Source organism: Telmatherina bonti, assembly GCF_933228915.1.
Source record: "Telmatherina bonti genome assembly, chromosome: 6".
NCBI lineage: Eukaryota > Metazoa > Chordata > Actinopteri > Atheriniformes > Telmatherinidae > Telmatherina > Telmatherina bonti.
Window position 1 is genome coordinate 40,125,937 of NC_136624.1, and position 22,810 is coordinate 40,148,746.

The 22,810-nt window shown below is 45.2% G+C and overlaps 3 protein-coding genes across 3 annotated transcripts; all 3 read left to right on the forward strand.

Moving 5' to 3' along the window:
• The first annotated feature begins 506 nt into the window (after positions 1–506).
• uqcrc1 (ubiquinol-cytochrome c reductase core protein 1) lies at positions 507–6,855 on the forward strand. Its single transcript, XM_079242515.1, has 13 exons — positions 507–605; positions 2,658–2,798; positions 2,919–3,005; positions 3,142–3,271; positions 3,409–3,607; positions 3,787–3,866; positions 3,957–4,072; positions 4,219–4,362; positions 5,705–5,865; positions 5,950–6,035; positions 6,108–6,196; positions 6,271–6,346; positions 6,415–6,855. The coding sequence occupies exons 1-13, from the start codon at positions 543–545 to the stop codon at positions 6,477–6,479; spliced, it is 1,437 nt and encodes a 478-aa protein (XP_079098641.1). The 5' UTR covers positions 507–542; the 3' UTR covers positions 6,480–6,855.
• A 2,271-nt stretch (positions 6,856–9,126) lies between these two features.
• ucn3l (urocortin 3, like) lies at positions 9,127–9,854 on the forward strand. The gene has a single exon (XM_079242501.1). The coding sequence runs from the start codon at positions 9,302–9,304 to the stop codon at positions 9,701–9,703; it is 402 nt and encodes a 133-aa protein (XP_079098627.1). The 5' UTR covers positions 9,127–9,301; the 3' UTR covers positions 9,704–9,854.
• A 4,125-nt stretch (positions 9,855–13,979) lies between these two features.
• Positions 13,980–16,843, forward strand: cidec (cell death inducing DFFA like effector c; the record flags this gene model as incomplete). The annotated part of the gene is made up of 5 exons (XM_079242166.1): positions 13,980–14,032; positions 14,108–14,261; positions 15,277–15,426; positions 15,946–16,133; positions 16,660–16,843. The coding sequence occupies 5 exons, from the start codon at positions 13,980–13,982 to the stop codon at positions 16,841–16,843; spliced, it is 729 nt and encodes a 242-aa protein (XP_079098292.1).
• Positions 16,844–22,810: the final 5,967 nt, after the last annotated feature.

Consider the following 22,810-nt stretch of genomic DNA (forward strand, 5'->3'; position numbering starts at 1 on the left):
GTAGATTATTCTCTGTGTTATATACAGAGGCGTCATATGGGGCGCGCGCGGGGGGGGGGGGGGGGGGGGGGGGGGGGGGGGTAGGAAGAATCTAAGGATCTAAAAAAAAAAAAAAAAAAGTTTCATGCTGAATATGAAAGGAAACAAAGTGATCAAAAATAATCACTTGCCCCATAAAGGGTTAAACACAGCCCTAGATCCTTATTATTCCCATGAAAAGCTTCTTTTTTTTTCATCAGCTTCAAGCAAAAACAAAAATCTAAAATTTGCAATCAAGTGGTGGGGTCTCAGCCGTTGTCTTTCTTGTCTTTCCTGGCGGCGCCCTTTGTTGAAAGACCGTAAAAGAGATATGTGGGGAAACTCATAGACATCATATATACGTATATATGATGTCAATGTGGAAACTATGCTGACTGCAGCAAAACTTGAAAGCGGAGACCCATCCAATATGGCGACGACGCTGGTTCATTCTCCAGTGCTCAATGAGGCGTCTATGTATATTATGTCTATGTCCTACCTGCTTTCTGTAACCGAGCTGAGAAATGGCAGCGTCCGTGTGCCGAGTCGGGAGCACCGTGGGTCGAGTCCTCGCCAAAGCCCGCAGTGTAAGTCTGTTTTGTAAAGACTTTGCTGGGTTAAGTTGTTAAGCGGGACTATGGAGTTGTTATTTTGTCCAAACACTTCATGAAAGAGCTGGGAGGAGATGTGGTGAACATGCTAGCGGAGCTAGCTTCTATACAGAGAACCGGTTAGCATCGCGCAGCTAGCAGCGAACACAAGGTCACTTGTCAAATGAAGCTACAGCTTTTATAACTGCCTGTTAAGGCGTGATTTACATCTACATAGAGAATATGGTTGTGGTTTTAGTTGTCAGATAAATTCTGAAGTTTATTCCAGTATTATTTGTCATTTGTCCTCTTTTGCCCTCAAAGCTACCCGGTTAGCAACATTAGCATTAGCATAGCCACCTTTCAAAGGCAGATTCTTGATATCACTTTTTCTGTTTTTACTGAACATGTTTACTGAAATATTTCTGTTTTTACTTAACCCTTGTATTATGTCGAAAAATAATTACATTGGTTGCGGGTCAGTTTGACCCACACTCTACTCACAACATTGAAAAAATCTAGTTCAACCAATAACAGCTTTTATCAGATCATGTAAATGTTTAGAAAAGAGACATTTGATATAATCTTTTAAGTACAACACCATATTTAAGAACTGTTTGTTTTTCCCTCTTCACAAACACTTTTAACTTGCCCTATTTTCTCTGATTATCTCAGTTTGAACATTTTTAATGTCCTCCAGATGATGACAGACAGTAACTGTGTGTTTTCTGCAGATGTAATTCTTGCAAGTTCTGGCTTATTTTTTTTCTGACTGTTACAAACATATAGCTTTCTCTTTAGAAGTTCATCTCAAAGGCAGTAGATGTAAAGAAGTTGTCACATGTGATGTTATGCACTACCAGGTGGCTTTAGAGTTTCTGGATTTTCAATTACAGGCTGTCCATATTTTTAAGCCATACTTGGCAGGATTGTTGGACATGTATTGTCAGAAAGGACAGCACCGCCTGAACGAAAGAAGGCGCTCATCTCCTGTTACGTGCAAACCAAGATTGCACAACAAAATTTCAACCCATTTATCCCCAACATCTGATTGCAGCTAGCTCGTCTCTTTCATGTTAATTCACTCTGGTGTTGCGGTTGTCAAATCAGATGACTTGAGATTTTATGTCAAACGTCTCCAGAGACACTGTTGCTGGAAAGATCTTTATTCCACAGACTGACAGAACAGAAAGTTTATCCCCAAGACACACCTGAGTGTCTGTGTATGAATGTCTATTCTAAAGCATTAAAAACATAAATAAGAAATCAAACTTAAGTACATTAGAGACATTTTTTTTACTCTAATCAGCGACTTACCCACACTAAAGTGTCTGGATCAAAATGACCCCGACATCATCTTTGTATACAAACAATGCACAGATTTTCAACTAACCATCAAAGTCTCCAAATTTCACTCAGAAGTTCATGAGAAGAGGAAAAGTCAGAAATTTTCATGAAGAAAAAGAAAGTTTAACCAGCAGTTTGTTCATCACAAAGACTGAAATGGGTCAAATTGAACCATAACATATTAGAAAGGTTAATAACAGTTACTGAAATGTTTGTATGATTGATTTATCTAAAATTACATCAAGATGAAAATAAATTACAGTGAAATTATGTTTGCAATGTGGCTAACTGAGCTAAATCTACTTTAACTCAGTAGTTTGTAGTAAAAACTGTTTGCTTGTGTTTTGACTGATCAATATGTGTGTCGCGCATCATTAAATGAATGATCCATGCTGTCGTATTTGTATAACACATAATTTAAACTTTTTAAAGTTTCCTATAAAGTATGATATGGTGCAGCTATTGCTGTATGTAGACTCAATATAAATATAAGCAGAACAGGTTAACTTGTCTCATCTGAACATTCAGAATTTGTCTTATTTTAATGTTTACATTTGGATAGTTCTGCAGACAGTAGATTGACTTGTGCCTCCTGTTCTTTGGTTCTTATAAATGTGTGTAAACATGCTTAGTAATGACAAAACATCAGCTTGTTGAATCATATCTACATGTAAAATAATGTTTCATTCTGTGCCTGTGCAGCCCATCCTGCTGTCTTTGAGACGTGGACAAGCATCAGTCAGCTATGCTCAGAGCCTGCTGGGAGCCCCTGAAACCCATCTGACCACCCTGGACAATGGTTTAAGGGTTGCATCCGAGGATACTGGACATGCCACTTGCACAGTAATGTGGTTGTTTTTTCTTATGAATAATGTCTTTACTGGAGTTGATTGGAGCTCACTTTTTTCACAAAATGGCACCATTTTAAAGCAGAGATTTTCCACACATCTTTGTCTTTTCCAGGTTGGTTTGTGGATCAGTGCTGGCAGCCGCTATGAGAGCGAGAAGAACAACGGAGCAGGCTTCTTCCTGGAACACATGGCATTCAAGGTAGACATTGTATTAAACAGAACTGTTGGTCAGTTTGTGTGTTTATGTATTTAAGATGTGTTAAACATCATTTTCTTTCTACGTACCATTACAATTCACATAATGCTTCAATTCACATCATTTCTTTCACCTACAGGGAACAAAGAAGCATCCTCAAACAGCTCTGGAGCAGCAGGTAGAGTCCATGGGTGCCCATCTGAGTGCTTACACCTCTAGAGAGCATACTGCATACTACATGAAGACGCTTGCCAAGGATCTGCCTAAAGGTGAGAGGACTTATATCCTTTCTAGTAATAATTACCTTATTTTATAAACATCCCTGTTGATTGCAGTCTGTTTGAATGATGAGGCTTTCAGGGAGTAAAATGTTCAATCTAAACCGGATGTGTAATCTGCCGTCCAGCTGTGGAGCTGCTGTCGGAGGTTGTGCAGAACTGCTCGCTGAACGAGGCAGAAATTGAGCAGCAGAGGGGCGTAGTGCTGCGTGAGCTGGAAGAAGTTGAGGGGAACCTGCAGGACGTTTGCCTGGACCTGCTGCATGCCACGGCCTTCCAGGGCACCCCTCTGGGACAGAGTGTGCTGGGGCCCTCCAGCAACGCCAGGTGGGACGACCTGCTGCTTCAGTCACATCATAAACATGCAACCACAAAAACTGCCAAGTGTTTTAATTTAGTCTTTTTTTTAAGCTTTACTCTCAATATGAAGCTCTACGACACGAGTATTTACCACAGTACTGGACAACTAAACTTCCACACCATTTGTTTGTATTTAATGTTTCCAGGATTTTGAGTCGTCAGGATTTGGTTGATTACATCAACAGTCATTACAAAGCCCCCCGCATGGTGCTGGCTGCTGCTGGAGGTAGGTCCTTTTCCTCCCAGCATGCATGCTGAGCAGCATCTATACATGTTTCATGTCTAGTTTTCATGTTTTAATGTGCTGTTTCTGCAGGTGTGAGTCACGATGAGCTGGTTGGTTTGGCCAAGTCTAATTTCAGCGGCGTTTCTTTTGAGTACGAGGGTGACGCCGTCCCGGTGTTGTCCCCGTGCCGGTTTACTGGTAGTGAGGTGAGAGTTTTATTCTTGGACTGTAGTCTGTTTAGCTGTTTATCCGCACTAAGATTCTTTGGACATGACTTCTAATAAAGCAAAGAAAACAGACATTTCATACACATATGTGGTTAAACGCTGGAGGATTTTCTCTTTTCCTGCAGATCCGTATGCGTGATGATGCTTTGCCTCTGGCGCACATCGCCATCGCTGTGGAGGGTGCGAACGCAGCGAGTCCAGACATCGTGCCCCTCATGGTGGCCAATGCTATCATTGGCAGCTATGACCTCACCTACGGTGGTGGAAAGGTTGGAAAAGGACATTTTCTTCTTGTTTATGCAGCTTGAACAGGTTTAACAGCCCAGCAGTTGGGGGGGGGGGGGGGGGGATAAAAGGAACTGAACCTTCTTGGCGAGCGGGAAACACTGCCGTATTAAATCATTACATTGGTTCGCCTTCATGTTTTGCCCACTTTGATTGTTTATGTCCTGAGTGGCCGTAGTGCCGGGTAGAACATCGTCCTGAAGGTCAGAGGTGATTCCTCCGCCTCCGGACCGGCCGGGAGGAACAGAACCAAAAGCCAGCCGTCCTTGCAGGATCGCTTCCCTCCATCGGTGGGAGTGTCGCCTCTAAATCCTTTTACTGCAGCGGTGTCAAGCTCCAGTCCTCGGGGGCCGGTATCCAGCAGGTTTTTGTTGTTTCCCTCCTCCAACACAGCTGATTCAATTCAAATGGATCCAGCAGCGTCTTGTCAACCTATTTATCAATATCGGTCAGGTGTGTTGGAGCAGGGAGACAACAGAAACCTGCAGGATACCGGCCCTCGAGGAGTCTGACACCTGTGTTTTATTGCATGTACAGTTTCATATCTGAACATGACTTTTTCTGGGACAGTTTGTGGATCATGGTGGGATTTATGGGGGTGTACAATCTGAGGTTCCTCGCAGCCCGATTCCGCTACGATTCAGGCTACAACTTGATTATTGAACTCTGATCAGGTTTTTTATGCATTGAGGCTTTTTTCAGACTCTGTTCAGGATCCATTGACTCAAGGAACCAAATAAATATATCTCCAGTGTCTTTTATTTATGTGGAGTTATAAATAAATCCTCCACATCTTGTTCATACTGTGTTTAAATGTTTCCCTGGAGTCTGCAGGAAGAACGCGTGATGCTTCGGAGCTCCTCTACACTGGGCTGCAACATGTTGCTGATCTTACTTTTAGATTTTATTCAGGCGTTAAACAGCTTCCATGTGCAGGAAGTCTCGTCTGTGGTCGTGTCCAGAAAAACCAGAATGTTTCCCTTTAGGGAGACGGACTTCCTGTCTGTTCAAAACGCCATTTTTAGCTTCCTGTCTCACTTTTAAGCTTCATTTCTGACATTTAATTATTCTGAAACAGAATAATGTTTAACATTTATGAATTGTAATTTCATTGTGATGTGTCACGATGCTTGAGTTAAAGTAGCGACCCCCCCCCCCCCGCTGTGGTGTAACTATGACAACTGGGATTGTTAAGATGCGGTTTTTGCTGTCAGCCCTGTCATCTATGAAGCTTTAACTGAAACAGCACAAACGTGTTGACAGCCAGATTCTGGGTTAAGATGAAGAAGTTAAACAGGAGGAAATGTGTTCTGTCGGGTCGCGCAGCACCTCAGCAGCCGCCTGGCTCGGCTGGCGGTGGAGGACAACCTGTGCCACAGCTTCCAGGCCTTCCATTCCTCCTACAGCGACACCGGCCTGCTGGGCATCTACTTCGTCAGCGATAAGCACCACATCGACGACATGATGCACTGGTCCCAGAACGCCTGGTCAGGAGCAGAACGAACGTTTTACTTCCTTTAGTTAGAAGAAGAAGAAGCCGTTTCTTCACTCGGTTGTTTTCTGTCTGTCAGGATGAACCTGTGCACCACCGTCACAGAGAGCGACGTGGTCAGAGGCCGGAACGCTCTGAAGGCCAGCCTGGTGGGACAGCTGAACGGTACGTCCTCGTCAGACATGCGCGCAGACGCAGCAGCAGCAGACTGGAACTCAGCGCCTGTTCTGTTTACAGGAACGACGCCGATCTGCGACGACATCGGCCGACACATCCTGAACTACGGCCGGCGTGTTCCTCTGGCAGAGTGGAACGCTCGCATCGACGTAAGTTGACCCTGAATGGAAGCGCGTGGTGTTCTGGTAGGATGCAGATTCCGTAGGATGCTTTCTCCTCGCAGGCCGTGACCCCCCGGATGGTGCGGGATATCTGCTCCAAATACATCTACGATAAGTGTCCTGCTGTGGCGGCCGTCGGTGAGTCCCGTGTGCTGTGCAGCTCGGTCTGAAGTCTCTCTAACCCTAACCCGTCCTTCCTGTGTCAGGCCCCGTGGAGCAGCTGCCCGACTACAACAGGATGCGCAGCGCCATGTACTGGCTCCGGTTTTAGGAGAAGCTGTGTGTCCCGTGTTTGCTCCTCATCTTCCTCTTCCACCTCACTTCGCTTCCTGAGCGACCCGCTGAGGATTGTGACAACAAAACATCCATCCGCTCTGCGGCGTGACTTCCTCTCTTATCCCACCCTCCCGTTGCTCCAGCTCCGCCGTGAGGAGAATCTCCTCAGATTACGTCTTGATTGTACTGTACAGGTACGCGTTAACCCCGTCAGGTAGGAGGAAGGGCGGTGAGGTCCGGAACACAGTAATTACCTGCATATTTCAGCCAATCTGGAGCCAGAGTATATTTATAACTTGTGTAACATTCTGTCCACTATTGTACATAACAGAATCTGTCATTCTGACTAAATAAAACCAAATGGAACATTTTTCTGCTTCATGTTATTTCCAGAGGCGATAGAGCTGGGCGGTGGCGAGGAGCAGAAAGCCACGCCATCATCGTTTTACTGGCGGCGTGGAGGGAAAGCTTGCAAAGCCCGCTTTTATCCGACACGTAGAATCACACACACCTGTCCTCTGATGGGAGTGTGTTCACCTGCGTGTGTTTTCACACCAGACCATGTCGTAGTTTAAAGTTAAAACGTCGGGCTGTTGGGGTTTTAAACGCCGTCGCTGAGCGTGTTCAGGAGCGCCAGCCTGACGCCGTGGAAGGTCGACTCCTCGGGGGGATGTGGACCACGTTAGACCAGATCCTGCTGAGAAGCTTCATCACTTCGCTCGTTGACTTAAAACATGTTTCATGTCCAAGACTGTAAAACAATGAAGTCTCTACAGGTGGTGGTGGTGTTCAGTCAGAGGCTTCTTCAAGTTCTCCTCAGATTTTCATTCCAGCCCAGAGTAACAACCGTACCGTGAATTTTTCCCCAACACAGGTGTTTTACATCATTTAAGTCATTATTTTTTGGTTAATTATCTTTATAATCAGCTGCAGTTTATTTTTTGTTTCAGTTGAAACATCTGGACTGGGACGGCGATGGAGTAATAACGCGAGTGACGTGTTTCAGACGTGTTTCAAGTTTTAAATGAAGGTGATTCAGTGAAAAAGCTGAAAAGATAAAAAGATGTAAAGCAGACTGGATTAAAACATGCAGAACTTTCTGTGGAACCGCGTGAACACTCATCACATCAACCCTCAGTCGTTTCCTGGACTTGAATTTCTGCACATTTGCCAGTTTTTGATCCTTTAGCGGTGCGTTTTTAACGACGAGTAAAGATTCAACCCAAACAAAGTGAGCAGACAGAAGAGCAGCATGTTTTTATCTGTGTGATGGAGCTGACATGGCGTCGTGTTCTCCTGCGTCATGATGTCTGCATGACGGAGGTGGTGCTGGTGCAACGCAGCATGTTCGCTTCCTGCAGAACATTTCTGTAACTTTTTATTAATCAGCGGTAAGTGAGACCTCAGTGCGGGCCCTCCAGGCCCCGGACCGCTGTTCCCATGCTGCGCTTGTAACCCTCCTTCCATTAGTTAGATCAGGACGTGTTGTTTGATGGGCTGAGCTGGAGGTGATTCAGGAAGCGAGGTTGCTTTCAGAGTCTTCCTCCTGGGCCTGCAGCAGCTGCTTCTTCGCTGCTGATCGCTGCAGAGCTGTCGCTGCCCCTCCATCCCGTCTCTCTGTGCTTCGCTTCTCCTTTTCTATTTATAGAAACGTATCATTGGGACACAATGTGTGTTAAGAAAACATTGCTAAGAATTTAGGATGTTTGGGAAACTTTAAGAAAGGAGACACACTGGTGCAAAGATTCAGACATGACCATTAAAACCAGATATTCAGTCACATCTTCAGCTTTGGCACCAGAGTTCTCACGTTTTATTTTAATAATAAAGACAGAAATTGCATTCGAACTGAGTTCCCAGTGATTTCTGCACCTTTAGTAAGACTTCTTCTCCGACACCTTCATGTGGGAAGTTTGAGTCTGAAACTTATGAAATAAATGAGCTTTTTGTGACATTTTCTCACGGTAGGGATGTTCCTGCCATACTGTGGTTAATGTGTGAAGATGCTGCTTTTTGTAAAATCATTCAGCAGAATCCTCCACAAACATCAAGTTGCATTAAAGGTCTTCAGGACTTTCAGCTCATTAAATGTTCTTACAAATGTTCAAGCACATGTAATGAAATCAGAAAAGGGTTTTGAACATCCCAAATCTTTGCTTTTAACGAAGCGTGTGTCTGCTGTCAGAAAATAACCATTCATGTAAAGATTCACTTAAGACTTTCTTCTTCCAGCTTGTTGATGCCAAGTCTAACTGGGGGGGGGGGGGGGCTGCGTCGACTCCAAACCGTCCAGTTCATTAAAAAGATGCTCTTGTGATCAGCATCACGTTATTTTTAGAAGAACAGCCAGGAAGGGAAATAAAAGGAAGGGAGGGCTCTGAGATGTAGGGATGGAAGAGTTAAACAAGGGAAGGGGCAGAGTCTCTGGGAAGATCCAAGTGGACGAGGAGCCGACTGCCAAGTTCAGTCCAACGTCCGCCTGTGTGCCGCGCCGCTTGATCCTCCAACGTCAGAGGAAGACAGAGACTCCACAGAGCAGAGGGAGACAGAAGAAGTGCCTTTTCTACAACGTTACCAACTTTTCACCGTGACCCTGAGTGAGTATTAATCCTGATATCATCGTGCAGGACACAAAGGGAAACAAAGCAGCTGACGCTTGAGAGGGTTTAGGACTTAAAACCTGTTTAATAATCCTCAGTATTTCAGTTCTTTCTCTGTAATGTGAAACATTTGTGCAAAATTCAGGAAATGTGAACATAAAAGCTGGAAGATGTGAAGGAAAGATGCCTTTTTTGACGGTTTGTGTGATACTGAGGGATGACTCTCTCCTTGCAGGCAGTCCCGACCATGAGGGGTGTGCGTGCGTGTCTTTGCCTGGCTCTGCTGCTGCCTTGGTGTGTTCAGAGCCAACGGAGCCCGCCGTCGCCGCTCCATGAGGACACGCAGAGGGATGTGCTGGCCGTCGACATCCTAAACCGAAGCGGCATGTTGAACTCGTTGCTGCGGTCGGAGCATCACCTGGTCCTCAGGCAGGCACGTGCTCCACGCCCAGCTTCCCAGGTACCAAAGAGAGCCCAGCAGGGGTCTCGCTTTGCCCTGTCCCTGGATGTCCCCACCAGCATCCTCAGCGTCCTCATAGACCTCGCCAAGAACCAGGACATGAGGACCAAGGCAGCAGCCAACGCAGAGCTGATGGCACGGATAGGCAGGAGGAAATGAAGCCGCCGGATGGAGGGAAACTAAACACACGTTGTGGCATCGAACCCGTGAAACGACGTTAGTTCAGGCGAAAGCAGCCACTGCCGTCATCATGCATCCATCATTTCTGCTTTACGTTTGTATTTATATTAAACAATGGAACCTCATTCTACATAGAAACCAGTCAGTGGACTGAGTCGTAGAGCAAGCTGGCGTAGAACACACACACACACACACACACACACACACACACACACACACACACACACACACACAGGACAGTGCAAACGATGGAAGATAAGTCTGCTGGGGAGAAACTGGGCTTTGAAAATGCATCTCTTGTGTTTGCATGTGTGATGTTGATTTCAAAGAAAAAGTTGTTCAATTAAATCCAATATGATAATCACATTTCTTCCTCAAGTCTGATTCATTTCTGCAGCGTATCAGCCATGCTTGGTGTAATTACAGGCATCAGCGACCCATAAAGCACAGCTGAATGGGTCAAGCCTGCGTCAGCCGCCGTGCCGTGTGATCTGTGATAGCACAACAAAGACGCAGGCAGGATATTGACCTCTGAGGGAAGAACAGACCCTCCAATAAACCTTTGTTCACTAATACTTCATACATCTGACAAACAGGCTATTTTAGGTTAGATGCATTATCTGCTATAGATTAGACTTAATATCTGATGTGACTCATCTGCACGGACGCTGAGCAGTAAACGCGACGCAGCAGAGGGAAAAAAGCTGCTCATCTGATTACATTCCACTTTCTTCTGTTTTATGTCTGTTTATGGAGTTAAATTATTTCATGTATCTCTTCAGTAAATGGAACTGAGATGAGATGAAAGCGTGAGAATTAACCTTCCATCACATGGAGCCGCGTCTCGCCACAAGGTTGCATGCACGTCATGTAACCTGGTCTCACAGCTGCAAACACAGGCGACAAAAATGACAGAAAATTTCATCATTTCCAGCACTGTTGCATTATTAAAAAGCATCATTTTCAACTTTCAGAGTCAGAAACTGCTGGAAACGTCTCTTTTCTAAAGTACTGAATGGACTTGCACCATTATTAATCATAAATCTGTGAGTTTACTCACTTTCAGACAGCAAAACATTAAAATATACAAATTATCTTCAGCCATTTGATTTATATGGTTATGATTAAAAAACTTGTCTTGGGTTGCTTTTAAGTATTTCTCTTGGGATCCAATAGTTACCATAAAATAAACTAAAAATCTGCTTTTCCACTATTTTTCTTGTTTGAACTTGTTTCCTGCGCTGCCTTGTCGTCTGAGGTCAGTTTCCAGTCAAGCGTGCTTTCCTTTCCCACTAAAAATGCACATTTTGATATAAATAAACAGATGTAATTACACAAATCTTCAGATAAGAGTTACCAGGCTGGAGGCTGCTCTGACGTAGAATTCTGCTGGACTCAGTCTCTTTATTTGGAGCTTTAAGTTTCACAGATCGGCGTGGACAGATGTGTTTCTGCAACAACAGCTGCTGTTAGTCCCGGAAATGAACTTAACTTCACGTTTCCTGAGGCAAAAAGCAGCCAAGTTAATTAACAACTCGTCTCATTTCACAAGCGGAATCATTCCCACCACATTACCTTCATTTAACATGGTACGAGTTACTCATTCAAGTCTTCAGTAAAACATTTAATCAAGTTAAAATGCATGACTGTCAGCGAATAAACCAGATCGCATTCAAGTTAAATGACTTCTCTGATAAAAGAATGAATGCTGCTGAAGTGAGAGGACGGTTCAGATGTAACATAACATCTGTTGGAGGATGGATGAAGTCAGATCTTCTGCCTGGTTGCACGTTAAAGCATCTCAGTCCTGCAAAGAAACTAAAATAAATTCTAAAGTTCAGTAATAATCCACACTGAGTTTACACTGTAAAAAAAATCAGCTTTATTGATGCGTATTAATGCAAACTATCGATTTTTAAAACCCTTTAAGTGCCAAAATAACAAAACTGCTACAAGCACCTGTTTCTACGTCACTACGATGTTCCTCTTATCTACGTCACTCGTGCGTGCTCATGATGACCTGAGAAGGTCAGACAGGCTGGATGTCCATGTGAGCAGAGAGTGGCTTTAGCAAACATGAGAACAGTTCCAGAAAGTTCTTGCCTGTTGTCTGTTCCAGTCCAAGAGACTGTGGATGAAACTTGACTGTTGAAGACGCGAGAAGCTCAGCAGAGGAGAGAAACTGCTTCTGAGAAAATGTCGATACGTTTCAGCAACACAGACCCGTTTTCTGTCAACTTCTGCTCCAAGCTGGAAATGGAACATCAGTTTCAGTCAGGCGTGTTGCAGCAGGGAAACCCTCAGATCAGGGGGCCTCTGGACCCTCTTCTCCATGCAGGCCACCAGGGGGCCTCTACCCTACATGTTTCACTTCTGTCTAACTCCTGACAGGTTCATGAAACTGTTTGTCAAGTCTGAGTGTTAAAGAAGGGAACTTCTAAACCAGGGGGTGAGGAATCCTGGTCCTCCAGGGTCAGAACCCTGCAGGATTTCCTTGTAACCCTGCTCCAGCATACCTGACTCACATGGACCCAACAGCTAATCCAGATCTGCAGTGATTTATTCATTAGAATCTGTTGGAACTGGGAGACATGGAAAACTGTCAGGACGAGGTTCTCCAGCTCTGCAACATGCAGGGAAGTGGTCTCTGAGGACCAGGAGGGACCAACACTGGTCTGCATCATGCGTGGTGTGGTTTAGTTACCAGACAGCTGCAGTTGCAGATTTGTCCACGTGATGTCCTCGTTGCTCTGCAGCCAGGAAGGCCTCGCGCGGCGGCCGGTCACGTGACGGTGGGGATGTTGGTTTAAAAAGTAAATAAATAAAAAAGCTTTTGTCATTAAAATCAGAGGAGTCAAACTCCTCCAGGGTCGGTTTCCAGCAGGTTTTTGTTGTTTCCCTCCACCAACAGAGCTGATTCCAATCAAATGGATCAGCAGCTTCTTGTCAACATATTTATCAGAAGAGTCAGGTGCGTTGGAGCAGGGAGACAACAGAAACCTGCAGGATAATACCAGACCTCCAGGACTGGAGCTTCACACCTGGGATTTAAATCATGACTGGTAAACTCTGGAGAGAGAGAGAGAGAGAGAGAGAGCTCATTAGGACTTAATTAATCCAGGTGTTGTTAATGACCAGGAGGCTCGCGCGCAGGAGCGTCTCACGAGGAGCACGCGGGATAAAGTAAGTCTGCAGTCTTTACCTCTTTACAATAAAACGTTTTTTGGCTTTTTAAGTTTCTAGTAATAAAATAATTCAGAGTTTCTGGATGTTTGATGGATAAAAAAAAACAAAAACACCTGCGAGGCTCACGCGCTTCAGCTGACGTCAGCGCGTGCATGGCAGGCAGCCTTCCTTCTGAATGTGTCCTTCTGGTTCAGAAGCAGCCAGTTTTTCTGCTTCCTCTCTGCTAACACATGGAATAGCATGATGAGAGCAGCCTGGAGAGGCTTCCAGAGTCCACAGGTGTGTCATGAACACCTTGTCTGCTGACTCACCTGCGTGGCGTGGACTGCACGTTGAACCATGACCTAATGTGGGAAGTCTCACACTTATCTATCCAGACACCTGGATCGGATCATCTTTGACCTCTGACATAGAGGCCTGCTGCCATCAGCGGCCTCTGAGATTCTTTTAAAGTTGAATAAATGTGAAATGTTTAGTTTTTTATGTGACTTCTCCTCTGAAACTCAGATTTCTTTCTGTGTGAACTATCAGATGTTCTCTGCTGCAGCTGAAACACTCTTCTTGAACAATCCTCAAGTCATAAAAAGAAATTAATTTAGCCTGAATGCACCTAAATCTGAACCTTTTCCCCTCTTTGGCTTCGCCATTATGAAGTCTTGTTGTTGTGCAACTCCCAGAATGCACTCTGTTCACATTCATGGCTAAGAAACAACAAATGTTTCTGCTGATTAGCTGGTCCATCCCTTTAAAACGGTCAGATATGATTACAGTCTGATCCGGAGTGGGTGGGAGTGTCCGTGGAGAGTTTCTCAATAAAGCTGATGACTCGTAACTGGTGCAACAGTCATCGGCACAAAGTTCAGCGACCTGCCAGAAGCTGCGGCAGGACAGGATCGTGTGTCAACGCTGAGGTTTTGTCATCTGAAACAGATCCAGGATCAGCACCAGAGGAAGAAATCTGCTTCTGCTCGGACTCCAGTGGAAGACGGTGAGAAACAGTCTGGATGTCTGCAGAGGAGAAAACCAGTCGACTAACGCTGCTTTCCTTCACAGCTCGGTGAACTCTCGCATGGATTTCGCCATGAAGTCTCTCAGCCTTCTGACTCCATCCACCTTCTCAAAGTAAGAGCAGTTCTCCATCAGGAGGTGGAGGTAGACTAACGTTTCATTTCCTCCCTAACGGTTTTTCCCTCTCAGGGTTGTAACGTCGAGCGTTTCAGCCAGCGCCTCCATGACCCAGCAGCTCCTCGCGGGTCGAGCTCCTCGGGCAAAGCCCTTCAGAGTCACCAACGCAGACCGCAGCGTGAAGAAGGGTATCATGGCCGAGGCGCTGCTGGACCTGATGAACAAGGTGAGTAAAGGAGATGTAAAAGATCAGTGAAGTTAGAAATGAGCCGTGTAGAGCAGCCCCACGACAGCTGCTGGTTTCCCTGCTCCAACGCACCAGAAATGGATCCAACATTTCTAAAATTCTGCACAATGATCCTGAAAACCTGCAGGCTGCATCCGTCGTGGGTAAAAATCCCCGAGGACCGGAGTTTATACTGGAACACCTGGTTCAGATGAACTGGATCTGCAGCAGCTGAAGTTCTTGATGATGATGACGACGATGAGGATGATGATGCAGGCATCTGAACCTTGCAGGGAAACATCCAAACCTGCAGGGCTGCGTAGCCGGAGCTGATCCCAGCAGGAGAGGATTGAAACGTCTCCAGACTGAAAGCTGGAGCTTCAGCTTGTTTGTTCTGGTGCCTGTTTGTGTTTCAGACTCGTTACGGTGAAACTCAATGACTCTAAGATGTTCAAGTTCATCTATAGAGCACATTTCTACAGCAGCAGCTGCCTAAAGTGCAATAAAAAATAAAATAACACTCCACAATTTAAAATGAAACACTGCTCATTAAAAAATAAAATCTGGGCACAAAACAAAAATCTAGAAGTAAAAAAATGAAAATACAAAAAGAAAAAGTTCAGGTATGACCAAATGTCAGCGTAAAGAAGTGGGTTTTAAGAACAGACTTAAAATCAGAGGCAGATTGAGCAGCTCTGATGAGAAGGAGAAGGTTGCTCCATATCTTAGAGCAGCAACAGAAAAGGATCTATCACCCTGGATCTTAATCTGGCCAATGGGACCTTTAAGAGGACCTGAGAGTCCTGCTGGAGCATGTTGATGGAAGAACTCTGCCAGATACGAGGGAGCCGAACCATTTAAGGCTTTAAAACAATAAAATCTTGTGCTGGGTCCTAAAACTAACTGGAAGCCAGCACAGGGGTGATGTGATCGTAACTTCCCTCCAGCTCCGTGTTCCGTGGCTCTCAAGCTGTTTTCTTTCTGAATACTTCTGTTTTTGTGTCCCTGCTTTCAGGTCAGCGACTCCTTTGATTTACCGTGTATCAGTGCGCTGGTTCTGGATGAGGATGGTACTGGTGTGGACACGGAGGAGTTCTTCATGACGCTGCCAGAGAACACCGTCCTCATGGTCCTGGAGAAGGGACAGAAATGGACCCTACATCCAGTAAGCTGCTTTTTACGCCGGCCAGCAGGCGGCGCCGTCGTTCAGTCGCGTTTTTTCCATCAGAGCTGAACTTTGTTTTGATTCTTTAGTTCAGGTTGGTCTCTACAGCAGCAGGAATATAGACACGAATATAGACACGCTGTTGCCTGAAGAATAGAATAATAGACTGAAAGTTCAGTAATGCTGTCGGGTCTTGTGCTGAGACGGAACAGCAGAGGTTTGTTTCTTCATGAGAGGAAAGGTTTGAATATTCATCAGATCCAGAGAAGTCGGTATGATTCTCTCACAGAAGCAGTTAATCTCCACAGAAATCGTCCAATCGTCACGTTTACCGTGGTGGCCTCGCGCTCACCTTCTCTCATTGTCATTTCCCTCTTTTCACTCGTGTGTGTGTGTGTGTGTGTGTGTGTGTGTGTTGGCAGAAGCAGAGCTGTTTTGGCATTTGGCTGCAATCATCCAGACAAAATGGATCCGTGTCCATCTGACCTGACTTTTGTCTCTGCTGCTGTCGCCTCTCAGAACAGCCTCTCCAGATATCAGCCCGTCGAGCGTCTGCAGTATCGTACAGACGTGGCCAAGCTGACCCTCGACCTCTACAAAAACAACCCCAAGGATTTCATTGGCTGCCTGAATGTGAAAGCGACCCTGTACGGCGCCTACTCGGTGTCCTATGACCTGCGCTGTCACGCCGCCAAGAAGATGCTGAAGTGAGTGGATGGATCTGCAGAAAATGCAACTCGTGTTCCTTCTTCATTTAAACAGAACTTTATGTAAATGGAGCTCCGGGCTTCTACTGATGAAAAGATAAATGCAGATGAACTTTTTAGCTCTTTCCTTTTGGTGACGTGTTAAGATGCAGAATGAGGGCTCATATTCTGTCTTATGCCTCTGATAACGCGGTCAGCGTGCAGCAGGACTCCGGTTCGGTTTTACTGAGATACTTTCAGGTGTTAATCGCTGCTTTTTAGCCACAGCGTCTCAGTGAAGGGATTAAACTCTGGCTGCTGTGCAGAAGGTTTAAGAGATCTTAGATAATTTCATGATTTGCAGGTAAAGCCAGAAAATAAACATTTTATCTTTTTTTTTTTTTTTTTTGTCAAGTTTCATGTAACTTCCTCATTCAGGACGAAAACATGCAGTGCTTCTCATGTTGCAGGCTATTTGTGTCTAAATCATGTCTCTGCATGAGGGAATTGACTATTTCTGCTCCTGTTTCCACCGTCCGTCCTGCAGGGAGGCTCTGCGATGGACCCTGTTCTCCATGCAGGCCACCGGCCACATCCTGCTGGGATCGTCCTGCTACATCGAGCAGCTGCTGGAGGAAGAGGAGCAAGCCGAGAAAAGCCTGGCGCTTCCACAGGAGAGCAGGATCCGGCAGCTGCAGAGCATGCTGCTGGGAAAGATCACCCACGGATGATGGACATGCCGTCTTCTCCTGGAACTAGGTCACAGTGTGGATGTCGGATGAATCGGTTGGCTGTCGGTATCTCAGCTTCCCGTGCACTTTAGTGTCGTATTAACAACTGTCTCTCTTCAGTGTCACTTCTTTGTTCTGTTACATCTTTGCCTCATGTATGCAGAAGCCAACATTAATGCACTTTTACTCACTATAACTTTTTCCTGTGGAAACATAATAAATATAAAGTAATCCTTTTTATTTTCCTGTTTCTGGTTTATCTGGACACGATTCTCTCAACTGGCCCGTTTCATGTCTGGTTCTGGATCAGCAGGTCCAGCTGTCTCCCACGCGTCTCTAATTGTCCCCTGGTCTGTGCTGTCCTGTCAGCTGCAGCTTTCCGACTTAAACGAAGGAACAGAGAAGAGCGAGCAGCTGCAGGAAGCGACCCATTATACAGAGAGAGGTGATTGTTGCAGCTGGCGGCAGAAGCACCACTTAGCTCTTCGTTCCAGGGAGGATGCAGCTGAAACGGGATGGATTTTAACCAGAATGACACATTTCCTGGAACTTTAGATGCACGAATTACAAACGTTCAGCTTCCAGGTGGAATTTACTGAAACATTTAGTTTTTTTTTTTTTTTTTCATGCTTCAGACGTGCTTTTTTTTGGTTTCTGGTTTATTTTGTTAGTTTTGCAACAAACATCGAGGCCGTGCCTGGTTTTACAGCTGACAGGTCAAATGAATCTGCAGCAGTCATGGTGGATTTTATTCTGACAAAAGTTGAATGGGTTTTTCTGAGTTTTTAATGTTGATGCAGTTGGTCTCCATGCACCATCCAGAATTTTCTCTTTATTACACATTTTTATAGATTAAATGTTGGGTTTTTAGCTGCTTTTCTAAATAATTTAAACCACGCATACATGAGCTGCGGACATCAGCTCAATTGTTCATGTATAAGAATGAAAATGGTCACATGACCTGAACGGAACTTGGCACATAAAATAAATTTCAGTTTTTATAAAAACAAAGAAATTGCAGCAAAATGCTTTAAAAACAAACCCATTAAAACTAAGTTACATGCAGATGATGCTCTTCCATTAAAGAAAAAGCCCTATTCCTGGTGGTTAATAACTGGAAGCTGAAAAAGTAATAAATTTGCTGAATGTGATGAACTAAGACACTGGTTCTGACTTAAACTGAGCAGAAAAAACAGTCAGGTGCAGTTATGCCTCTGGGGCTGGCAGAATGAGTAAACAATGTTCAGCTGTTTCTCTGCACAATCCTTCAGGTTCTGTTGGAAAGCAGAAATCAGGGTTCCATCAGTGCACAGCAGCAGTTTGTGTCAAAGAGGAGAAATTATGGATCAAATTTCCTTTTGCTGCTTGTGCCGATGATGATGATGCACATCTGCCAGTGAAGCTCCAGCTGTTTCTGGTTCAACCTTCTGCTGAAAGTCTGTTCAGAGCTTCAGACTCCAGAAAGCTGATTTCAGTTCCAGGTGCCCAAAACAAAACCGGAGCTGTGAACATCTGCAGGGAGGGGGGAGGGACCCAAAAGCAGCTCGCGCTCTGTCTGCATGTCCGTCCCACCAATGTGCGCGTCTGTCAGTGCGTCCTCGTGCTGCTGGTTTGATGCTGGTGTGATGCTCCACATCGCAGGACGGAGGAGAGTTCCGCTTCTCCGCGTAGCGCAGCGCACAGCTGCGGACATGCGGCGTTCCGCGCGCGCGCGCTGAGGACACAACAGGTAAATGCTCTCCGTTGTTTCTGGGCTTCCAGGTGCTTCAGTCAGACAACTCAACCAGCCAGTTAGCGCGGAGCTTTCTGCTCAAATCACGCGGATTTCTCCGCAGGATCTCCTGGAAACTTGTGAAAATGCTTCTGGTGAACTTTCGTGGAGCCAGTTCGGATGGAAAATTCTCCCCCAGCATCAGAAACTGCTTCATGACAACACATCCAGCCTCGTGAGTCCAAACCAGCCCGCTTTCCGCGCGCGCAGCCACGGCGCGTCGCTGCTCCTGCTGTTTGGCACAAAGTGCTGCACGAAGCATCGATTTGTTGGAGGAATCAGGCTTTATTGGGACCTCGGGCTGTGTGTGGGGGTAGGAGCTCGACACAGTCCAGGCTGTGTGTTTCTCCTGGGGGAGTCCTCCCTGCAGCCTGGAAACATCTCCAAGTGCGGCAGGATGCGGCGTGTTTGCGCTGCTGTGCGTGTTTGGCCTCAAGGAGATGAAGCCTCCTGAAAATATCTTTTCACATCTTTTTAAAATGCTGAATATCCTCCTGACCTCGTCGTGTTATCTCCAGGTGAAGCTTAAATCAGTGAGAATGATTTTACAGGCTGATTTAAACTGAAGGATTTCCAGCTTCTTCATGTTCTCTTGTGTCTTTTCTTGATCTGAAATCTCATTTTTCAGTAAAATCAAAGAAATGTTTAATTTTAACTTCTGCTTTGCATCTTTCTGTAAACAGTTGACTTCAGTTTGATCAACACCTTCATGGTTTTTATTATTTCCTACAAATAATTAGGATAAAACCAGATGATTATTTCTTCGCAGTTGGAGAGGCCGGTGAAACAGATATGAGGTGTGGAGCTGCACATCATCATGTTGCTGTGACAGGATTAATGAGTCTGACCCTCGTGCTGCCGGGTGTAGTCTGGTCCCATCTGTTTGTCAAAGACAACGTGAATGAATAAATAGATGTAGAGAAGTCAGAGGGAGTGTGACACTGGAACTAAGGAAGGGGGGGGGGGCTGCAACCATGTGGAGGAGGTGGAGGAGAGCGAAGCAAAGTCTGGATGAAAGTATTCGGTCTGCGCTCTTTCACCGTGTTCTGCTGCAAACCGCTTTGATTGCAACATGAAGGCGAGAAACCAAATCCTGCTGAAGACATGAAGCATGTGTGTGTGTGCATGTGTGTGTCCGTCAACCCACCAAATAGACTCTAATGCCTCCATCAGTTTCCAGTCGGAGACTTCCACCTGACAGCTCTGCTCTGTCCTCTTCCTCCTCTTGGTTTTCAGCAGCTGGCTATTTCAGGTCCATATTTTAATCTTTGCCATGAATAATTCAGGCAGCAGAACAACATCCAGGCCCTGGTGAGAGCCTGGATGCTCCCTTTAAACTCCAGATTATCTGTCTCCCGTTGGAAAAGTCTGCCTGAATAATGGATTTTTATTCAGTAGTGTGTGAAATGGCAGTAGATGTGCTCTGGAAGTGTGTGGGTTGTCTCTCCGGCTCATCTTCGCTTGTCACTGAAACATCTATATGTACATGTAGAATGAGTCTTCAGAGAAAAGGCAGAGTTTTGCTGGATTTTACTTCCTTCATCGTCTCGTCTTGAAGTATTCTCTGGAGCTCTCCATATTTCATGCCTCCCTGATCGCTTTTACCAGCCTCTTCTCAGCTGCAGCACAAAACCAGACCAAATATTTATGACTTGGACAGAAATGAAAACCAGATTTTTTGGAAGGGGAAATGTGGATGCAGGCTCGCTGCTGCAAACACAAATAGTGGGTGTTAAAAAAGTGTTACACAATGGGTCAATAAAGCCGCCAGTCAGAGCAAACTTCTGACCTTGCTCATGTCCTTGTTGACGCATCAGTGAAGCTAAAGACATTTTCTGTGTGTTCAGCTCATCACACACTCACCGAGATGTTTTTATGGCTGCTTATTTCCTCTTTTAACACAAACTTGAATATAAAAGAGGAGTTAAGTTCATTAAGGAAAGTCTAACAGGCATTCTGACTTTTCTCTGTGGAGATATAAACCACACATCTCAAACATGATTCATTCACAGCATTCTGTTTACAGGAGGATTTATATTCTTCCCAACACCTGAGTTCGGACCTTTCCTTGACGTTTTCAGCCCAAAATGAGTCACGTTCCCGTTATGATCCTCTGTAGCAGATCGTAGACGCAATCCTGGAATAATCCAGGCTCATTTACAACCAGATATAATACCTGCTGTTGTGTAATATTACACGTCCAGGCTGCTAAATGTTCTCATTTTTTACCTTGGTAATAATTTTCACGATGCTTTGTGGCTTCTTTTATCCTGCATGGTCTCCAGATGGCTTCCGTTGTCCCTGCATAACCAGCAGGAGCCAAAACCAGGTGATATAAATCAACTGGTTTAACTGGTTAAACGTGTTGAGAGGAGGAAGGTTTCCAGACCAGCTTGAGATGTTGAACTGGCTCCTGAACCAGGTTTAAGATTTGGCTTGAGGACTTGTGAAGGCTCTGCTTGTTTAGCACTAAAGGAACCAGAAGCAAACGTTTGTCTGAGACTGAAGTGCTGAATTAGGAAAATTCTGACCCAGGAGCTGATTAAACTTGCTGGAACTTCTTCATGAAGAACTTGTGAAGGAAAAAATGATAAATTCTGTTTTGGATTTAACAGGAATCCAATGTGAACGCAAACACGACAGAAATATGTTCATATCGGGGCCAAAAGCTGAAGGCTCAGCTGGAGGCTTTGCAGAATGAAGAAAGAATTCCAGTCTTGAGGAAACAAAATAAATTATCATTTTTTATTAGTTTACTCTGAGACAGAACAGAAAAAGTCTTCCTGTTTCAATTTAAGAGTTTTTTTATTTATTTTAAAGACAAAGCAATCTAAAGACATCCAGGGATTCTGATCCACCTTCGGTCAAACCAACTGAGGAGTAAACACCTGTCTGTTACGTGCATTGCAGCGGAAATGCAGGTAAATATATGAAGCACATGTGAAGTGAAAATGATTGGTCCAAATACAAAGCCCTGTGGAACTCCATGACCAAAGCAGGTACATGAAAACAGTGTCCAAACCACCAGATGCAAGACGTACCCCAGCCGTTAGACGTAAACCAGCCTTTAGACGTAAAGCAGCCGTTAGACGTAAACCAGCGTTAGACGTAAAGCAGCCGTTAGACGTAAAGCAGCCGTTAGACGTAAACCAACGTTAGACGTAAACCAGCCGTTAGACGTAAACCAGCCGTTAGACGTAAACCAACGTTAGACGTAAACCAGCGTTAGACGTAAAGCAGCCGTTAGACGTAAAGCAGCCGTTAGACGTAAACCAACGTTAGACGTAAACCAGCCGTTAGACGTAAACCAGCCGTTAGACGTAAACCAACGTTAGACGTAAAGCAGCCGTTAGACGTAAACCAGCGTTAGACGTAAAGCAGCCGTTAGACGTAAACCAACGTTAGACGTAAACCAGCCGTTAGACGTAAACCAGCCGTTAGACGTAAACCAGCCTTTAGACGTAAACCAGCCGTTAGACGTAAACCAGCCGTTAGACGTAAACCAGCCATTAGACGTAAACCAGCCTTTAGACGTAAAGCAGCCGTTTGACGTAAACCAGCCGTTAGACGTAAACCAGCCGTTAGACGTACCCCAGCCATTAGACGTAAACCAGCCTTTAGACGTAAAGCAGCCGTTAGACGTAAACCAGCGTTAGACGTAAACCAGCGTTAGACGTAAACCAGCATTAGACGTAAACCAGCGTTAGACGTAAACCAGCCTTTAGATGTAAACCAGCCGTTAGACGTAAACCAGCCTTTAGACGTAAACCAGCATTAGACGTAAACCAGCCTTTAGACGTAAAGCAGCCTTTAGACGTAAAGCAGCCGTTAGACGTAAACCAGCATTAGACGTAAACCAGCCTTTAGACGTAAACCAGCGTTAGACGTAAACCAGCGTTAGACGTAAACCAGCGTTAGACGTAAAGCAGCCTTTGGACGTAAACCAGCCGTTAGACGTAAACCAGCGTTAGACGTAAACCAGCCTTTAGACGTAAAGCAGCCGTTAGACGTAAAGCAGCCGTTAGACGTAAACCAGCGTTAGACGTAAACCAGCGTTAGACGTAAACCAGCGTTAGACATAAACCAGCGTTAGACGTAAACCAGCCTTTAGACGTAAACCAGCGTTAGACGTAAACCAGCGTTAGACGTGAACCAGCGTTAGACGTAAACCAGCCTTTAGACGTAAACCAGCGTTA